The sequence below is a fragment of the Nycticebus coucang genome, chromosome Y (assembly GCF_027406575.1).
Source record: "Nycticebus coucang isolate mNycCou1 chromosome Y, mNycCou1.pri, whole genome shotgun sequence".
In the NCBI taxonomy this organism is placed as follows: domain Eukaryota; kingdom Metazoa; phylum Chordata; class Mammalia; order Primates; family Lorisidae; genus Nycticebus; species Nycticebus coucang.
Window position 1 is genome coordinate 21,491,104 of NC_069805.1, and position 7,910 is coordinate 21,499,013.

A 7,910-nucleotide genomic window follows, 5' to 3' on the forward strand; every position below is an offset into this window, starting at 1 on the left:
ATGAAGAATGGCAATGCCATCTCTCAAACACAGAACTGCTTGGAATGGAGCTGTTCTCTCTGCTCACACTAAATGCAATTGCCAAATACTTTTAAGTGAAAACTATACTACATTCTGCCCCCTATGACAGAATTGTGTGCTTTGAAGGTTTGTCAGACAGGGTATTATGCTAATTCCCTCAAAGTTGTTTGTAATCTACTTGTGATCCTAAATACCAGGGGTCACACTGGACACATGGGAACACCACCGGGAATTGCCTGTACCAGTAGGGATACATTAGGAATCTGTCATGACATTTTACTCATTTTTGAGATTAGTATTAGTTGGAGCAGTGGTTCTCAACCTTCCTACTGCTGCAACCCTTTAATACAGTCCAAAAGGGTCGCGACCCAGAGGTTGAGAACTGCTGAGTTGGAGGCTTTAACTTTGGTGACAAAGATTAACACAATACACGCCATTAGGCCAAAATCACCACCCCAATGAGCTCACACGTGGAAAAGCTTGCAATTCGGCAGTTTCTTGCCTTTTTAGTAATTAGCTAAGTTTAACTTTCCTCTTGTTGGCTCTCCTTTCTAACAATCCCAAGGCCAGGACTATCCTACTTTCAGGGTGACTTGACAGATATGGCCTTAGAGTGAGGTGAGGTGATTGGCACCCTTTCCTTATTATCACATATTGAGGACCTCATCTCGAACACAAAGGATTATTCTACAGACTCAGCCGAGTGTCAATTTCTTAGCTTCAATAACGGTGAGAACTCAAGATTCAGGGGGATGGTTAGGGTTGTTACCTGTACTCTGAGTTCATGAGAGCATGAGACATAAATTTTTCTTTCTTTTTTTTTTTTGTAGAGACAGAGTCTCACTTTACCGCCTTCAGTAGGGTGCCATGATGTCACAGGACTCACAGCAACCCCTAGCTCTTGGGCTTCCGCGATTCTCCTGCCTCAGCCTCCCCAGCAGCTGGGATTACAGGCGCCTGCCACAATGCCTGGCTATTTTTTGGTTGCAGTTCAGCCGGGGCTGGGTTTGAACTCGCCACCCTCGGTATATGGGGCCCGTGCCCTACTCACTGAGCCACTGGCGCCACCCAAGACATAAATTTTTCAATGAAGTGTTATGAGAATTCTCTTCTAGTAAATTCAACATTATATCTCAGTGAATCACAACCAAATACAATAGATTTTTTTTCAATGAAGTGTTATGAGAATTCTCTTCTAGTGAATTCAACATTATATCTCAGTGAATCACAACCAAATACAATAGATTTTTCCAGATGGAAAGATCAATTTCATGCAGTATGTGAGACTATGTTAAGATTTATTGAAGGACAATTATAATTTTGTGATGCTGAATTTGAATTGTATTTAATTTTTTAATCATTTTTCTCTCAACTTAACTTTCTGTATGTATGTATATTAGGTGAAAAATTTTTAAACATACCAGATATGAAATAATTTAAATATTCCTACTTTATTCTTTTGTTTGTTCATACTTTATAATTTTGCAAATGCTGTAAGACTGTTCAAAATTATTTTAACATAGAACATGATTTTTAAGTATTTTCCAATGATGGTAATTTAGTTGATGTCCATGATCATTTTGTTTCATTATATTATAGTGATTACTAGTAAACTTACTTTATAATTATCATAAAACTATCATCACAATATTTACCAACTTTTTGTAGAATAATTAATGTTGTCAAATAGAGGTTGGTATTATCCAGTATCTCCACAATATATATTCAAATATATCCTTAAAATTCATTTTCATGACCAAGTGTGGTGGCTCACACCTATAATCCTAGGCCCTCTGGGAGGCCAAGGTGGGTGAACTGCTTGAGCTCAAGAGTTCAAGACCAGCCTGAGCAAGAGCGAGACCCCATCTCTAAAAAATAGCTGGGTGTTGTGGTGGGCGCCTGTAGTCCCAGCAATTCAGGAAGCTGAGGCAAGAGAATCACTTGAGCCCAAGAGAGTTTGAGGTTGCTGTGAACTGTGATGCTACAGTACTCTACTGAGAGCAACAAAGTGAAACTCTGTTTCAAAAAAAAATCATTTTCATATCTATTAATATGTTATCTAAACAAACTGGCTTACAACAATGTTTTGTACATAAGGTTGAGGATATTTGTTTAGTCATAAGATTAGAAAACAGGTGGGGATTTTCTAAAATCTGATTTGTACGGATGAACTTTTCTAAACTCTGAATTGGAAACTGTTTATGGCCATGCAAAATGACTTTTAAAAATGTCAAAATTTGGTGTATGTAGCTTCAAGGAAGAAAGGGAATGTGATCATTTTGATTCTACTTCTCAGATGTTATAAAACTCAAAACTGTGTGGATTTCTCCATATAATTGAGTGACAGATGTTATGATTTCCTCCTGAGTCTAGAAAGCTTACATAAGGACTAACTAGGATAGAAATTAAACTGAGAAAGAGAAAAACAATTTTGAAAAAGCACTGTTGAAGGGACCTGTGGTTGGCAGAATAATGGCCCACATCCTGACTCTTAGCTCCTGTGAATATACTAAACTATATGATACAGAATTAAGATTGCAAATGGAATTAGCATAGCTAATTAGCTGACTTTAGGAAGATTGCCTCGGGTTATCTAGATGGGCCCAATGTAATCACCAGGGTCCTTACATCCTTAATCAGGAGGTAAGAGTAGTGCAATGTGATAAAACCTTGAACAACAATAGCTAGTTTTGTAGGTGTTAGTCACACAGGAGCCAAGGACTACAGGCAGGCTCTAGAAGCTTAGAAAAACACAATTGGGTGGTGCCTGTGACTCAAAGGAGTAGGGTGTCGGCCCCATATACCAGAGGTGGTGGGTTCAAACCCAGCCCTAGCCAAAAACTGTAAAAAGAAAACTGCAAAAAAAAAAAAAAAAAAAAACTCAACAATTAAAAAAAAAAGGCAAAAAAATTTATTCTCATCTAGAGCCTCCAGAAAGGAACAGACACCTTAATTTAACCTAGTAAAATGCATTTTGCCCTGGAGTGATTCCGTCCTGCGCGGCTGTTCCTTGGAGCAGTACTCGTTTATCTCCGTCCGCCTTCTCCCCCACCTAAGTGCGTGCCACCACCTCATGGAAGATTCGATGGACATGGACATGAGCCCCTTGAGGCCTCAGAACTATCTTTTCGGTTGTGAACTAAAGGCCGACAAAGATTATCACTTTAAGGTGGATAATGATGAAAATGAGCACCAGTTATCTTTAAGAACGGTCAGTTTAGGGGCTGGTGCAAAGGATGAGTTGCACATTGTTGAAGCAGAGGCAATGAATTATGAAGGCAGTCCAATTAAAGTAACACTGGCAACTTTGAAAATGTCTGTACAGCCAACGGTTTCTCTTGGGGGCTTTGAAATAACACCACCGGTGGTCTTACGGTTGAAGTGTGGTTCAGGGCCTGTGCATATTAGTGGGCAGCACTTAGTAGCTGTGGAAGAAGATGCAGAGTCAGAAGATGAAGAGGAGGAGGATGTGAAACTCTTAAGTATGTCTGGAAAGCGATCTGCTCCTGGAAGTGGAAGCAAAGTTCCACAGAAAAAAGTAAAACTTGCTGCTGATGAAGATGAAGATGATGATGATGAAGATGATGATGATGAAGAAGATGATGATGATGATGATGATTTTGATGATGAGGAAACTGAAGAAAAAGCTCCAGTGAAGAAATCTGTGCGAGACACTCCAGCCAAAAATGCACAAAAATCAAACCAGAATGGAAAGGATTCAAAACCATCAACACCGAAATCAAAAGGTCAAGAATCCTTCAAAAAACAGGAAAAAACTAAAACACCAAAAGGACCTAGTTCTGTAGAAGACATTAAGGCAAAAATGCAAGCAAGTATAGAAAAAGGTGGGTCTCTTCCCAAAGTGGAAGCCAAGTTCATCAATTATGTGAAGAATTGCTTCCGGATGACTGACCAGGAGGCTATTCAAGATCTCTGGCAGTGGAGGAAGTCTCTTTAAGAAAATAGTTTCAACAGTTTGTTAAAATTTTCCGTCTTACTTCATTTCTGTAACAGTTGATATCTGGCTGTCCTTTTTATAATGCAGAGTGAGAACTTTCCCTACCGTGTTTGATAAATGTTGTCCAGGTTCCATTGCCAAGAATGTGTTGTCCAAAATGCCTGTTTAGTTTTTAAAGATGGAACTCCACCCTTCACTTGGTTTTAAGTATGTATGGAATGTTATGATAGGGCATAGTAGTAGTAGTGGTCAGACATGGAAATGGTGGGGAGACAAAAATATACATGTGAAATAAACTCAGTATTTAAAAAAAAAAATGCATTTTGGTCTTTTGACCTCTAGAAATACAATACAATAAAGATACATTTTATTTTTTTATTTTTTTTGGAGACATTGTCTCACTATGTTGCCCTGGGTAGAGTGCTGTGGCATCACAGCTCACAGCAACCACAAGCTATTGGGCTTAAGTGACTCTCCTGCCTCAGCCTTCTAAGTAGCTGGTGCCCACCACAACACCCAGCTATAAATATAAAATTTTTAAGCATGTAAATTTGTGATAATTTGTTATAGCAGCAAGAGGGAACAAATTAAGGACTAGAATATTTCCATATCCCATAAGGTTTTTTTTTAAACATCTTAATATTGATGAAATTCTGTCTCCTTTCTGTCAGAATAAATGAAATTTCTTCAAACTCTTGACAAAAGTACGTAATATTTCTACAGCAAAAATTGTAAACAATAAGTTAGAATTTTAAAAACTTGGAAAACATGTAATAAACATAAGATTTCTATCTTTTAGAGCTAGTGATTCTTTTTCCATTAACATAAATTCACTTCAGGTCATCTGTATAAGCAACATTTTTATAAGCTGAATTTCTTATAAACGGAGGCAGAATATTATTAATGCTTCTAAGAAGCAAGGCTCAGTTTCTGTGGGGACATAGATAAGGGACACATACACAGGCTTAGTTGTGCTTGAGTTGGTATTAGGCATGTAACCGTAAATTATAAAAATATGTAGAAATTGACTAATTATGTAAAAATTTGGAAAAGCTAGTCAGGGTTACTCAAAGATTAGTGGATTAAATAAAAATGACAGCAGTGGAAATGTCATCTATGGAAAAATAACACTTATGAGGTTTTTTTAGATAAAAAAATGTTTCTTCCTTGCTGTTAAGATGAGAAAATTTTCCACTTATGTTACCATTAAAAAATTCTTTTTTTTTTTCCAAGCTGGCATGGAAATCCCAGCACTTTCCTTTTTCTCTTTTGCATCTTCACACTCCAGCCTACCAATGTGACCTCTAGTAACTTGGCCTCTGTCCACATATTGATGCTTCTTAAAGTTTTTGTGTTATCTCTGCAATTATTTGAGTCATGAAATTTTAGGGATGACTTCAAATGTAAGGATGATGTTGATGTTACTTTAAATGTGATTGTTGAGTTTTTCCAAGCTTCTAGAGGCTGCCTATAGTCCTTGGCTCCTGTGTGCCTACAACCTATAAAACTAGCTATTGTTGGTCAAGTTTTGTCACATATTTGTTCTACCTGAGCAGGATGATGAGGGGGCTCTGTATATCTGCCTTGAGTTTGCTCAAGGCCATAACCATCAGCCCCAGCACCTCCTGCTTGGCCAGGTGCAAACACAAATTCAGAAATTACAGTTTTCAGGATTTTTTTTTTAGATGGTCCCTTAATTTTTCTTTCAGTAGTGTTATGATCATTACACTGTGTCATCTTCCATTGGGATTCAGTCCAATCTGATGATTCTCCTATAATACTACTCCCTTTCCCCAGGAAAGCTTCATTATCAGGGGTTTGTTTCTCACTCTGACAATATCAGAGTGTAGAAAAGATGCTGTTTCCAAGGGCATGCTTGGTGATAATCCTGTCCAGGTATCAGAGGTGATCCCAGCATCCTCAAAGCACCAGCCTCTCCCCAAGACCCTCCCCAGAGAAAAGGGCCATTTAGACCATCCTGGTGCTGGTTTCTTTGGGCCTCTGTCCACATATTGATGTTTCTTAAAGTTTTTGTGTTATCTCTGCAATTATTTGAGACATGAAATTTTGGGATCACCTACCAGGTGAGCCTTCTCATTTTATTCTCTTCAACCCTCTAATGGGCATAAGATCCAGTTCCCTTGAGTAGTCAGAGGTTTGTGGCCAATGTTTACATCACAATGAGTCTTTTAGTACTACTCAGTTCTAATAAAATATTTTCCAAATTATGGGGCAAACTTCATCCATTTAAAACATATTATAAGTTATTGTGTGAAAAAATTATCAGTTACATTAAGTAACACAGGCTTTGCAATCTTTAATTATGTGCGGAGTCACATGTTTAAACTATCTAAACACTGTTGGCACCTGTGCTACCATAGTGTTTCAATTCCGTCAGGAATTTAATGACCTTGTACTTTTTTTTTTTTTTTTTTTTTTGCTGTGTGCATTATAAAACTTTTAAAATATGTAGTATTTTTTAAAGCACAATACATGCTGGTGGGACATTTCACAAAGACATTCTGTGGCAGAAAACAGGGTCTTATGAGAAATCCTGATTTCCTTGATTTGGTTCATCATGATGTACACCTCCAGTATGCCACAAGAAATTGATATTTGTAGGGTATGATTATTTTTCTTTTATATTGAAAAGTTTTAAGATTTGCACAAATTTTTGAAGTGGAAATCCTCAATTTTAGTGAAAAGTCTCTGTGTATGCATACATAATTAGTTTTATATAGCACTGCTTGTGTACTTTATAAAAATTTTGAGTTCAGGTTGACACCAGGTGCTGTTTCCTCCTCTGCATTTTACTGATACCTAAAAAGTAACATACCAGTTTGGGTTTTCCACTTAATCCAACAGTTTTCAAAAGGATATTAATTAAAATTTGGATGTGGTTAGACCTTACTTGCTGGTTGCTCTTCAACAAATAAGTTTCTGCTGTCATTTTACAGTGCCTAGAAAATATGACCCATAGGATTTCTTTTCAGGAAGTTAATGGCATTCTTAGGCTAAAACCTTGACATTTTGTGTGGGGGAAGGGAGGCAGTACCTGTGGCTCAGCGAGTAGGGTGCCAGTCCCATATACTGAGGGTGGCAGGTTTGAACCCAGCCCCGGCCAAACTACAACAAAAAAGAAATAGCTGGGCATTGTGGCAGGTGCCTATCGTCCCCAGCTACTCGGGAGGCTGAGGCAAGAGAATCAGTAAGCACAAGAGCTGAAGGCTGCTGTGAGCTGTGATGCCACGGCACTCTACCGAGGGCAACAAAGTGAAACTCTGTCTCTAAAAGTATAAAACCTTGACATTTTAAATAATTTCTTCTGGAAAATGAGTATTCTTTCTGGTTAAAAATAGTATCCATTTACTTATTTGCCTAACTAGTAAAACTTACATTAATTTGTTGTATGCCAAGACAGTTTGTCTTTGTGATGATTTTAATGTCACCTAATATTGTAAATATTTCAATTATTTAATGAATTTTTGTTATACATATAATTCATGTTATACTATATGTGGAATTGGCTTCTCATAGAAACTAAAATATATTTTTTCATTTTTTATTTAAGTAGACTTAGGGGGTACAAGTGTTTTTTACATGTATGAATTGCAGTTTAGATGTCTAGGCTTTTAATATACTCATCACCTGAATAGTGTACATTGTACCCAACATGTAATTTTTATCCCACACCACCTCCTGACCTCCTTCTGAGTCTCCACTGTCCATTATGTCACTCTCTATGACCATGCACACCCACTGCCTCATTCCAACTCATAAGTGATAACATTCTGTATTTGGATTTTTGTTTCTGGGTTACTTCACTGAGAATGATGGCCTCCAATTCCATCCAGGTTGCTGCAAAATATATTATTTAATTCTTCTTAAATAACTGAGTAGCATCTCATGGTATATGTACATAAGGGTATGT

General features: G+C 37.5%; 1 protein-coding gene across 1 annotated transcript; it reads left to right on the forward strand.

Moving 5' to 3' along the window:
* The first annotated feature begins 2,995 nt into the window (after positions 1–2,995).
* On the forward strand, positions 2,996–4,293 carry LOC128579008 (nucleophosmin-like). Its single transcript, XM_053581325.1, has one exon. The coding sequence runs from the start codon at positions 3,095–3,097 to the stop codon at positions 3,977–3,979; it is 885 nt and encodes a 294-aa protein (XP_053437300.1). The 5' UTR covers positions 2,996–3,094; the 3' UTR covers positions 3,980–4,293.
* Positions 4,294–7,910: the final 3,617 nt, after the last annotated feature.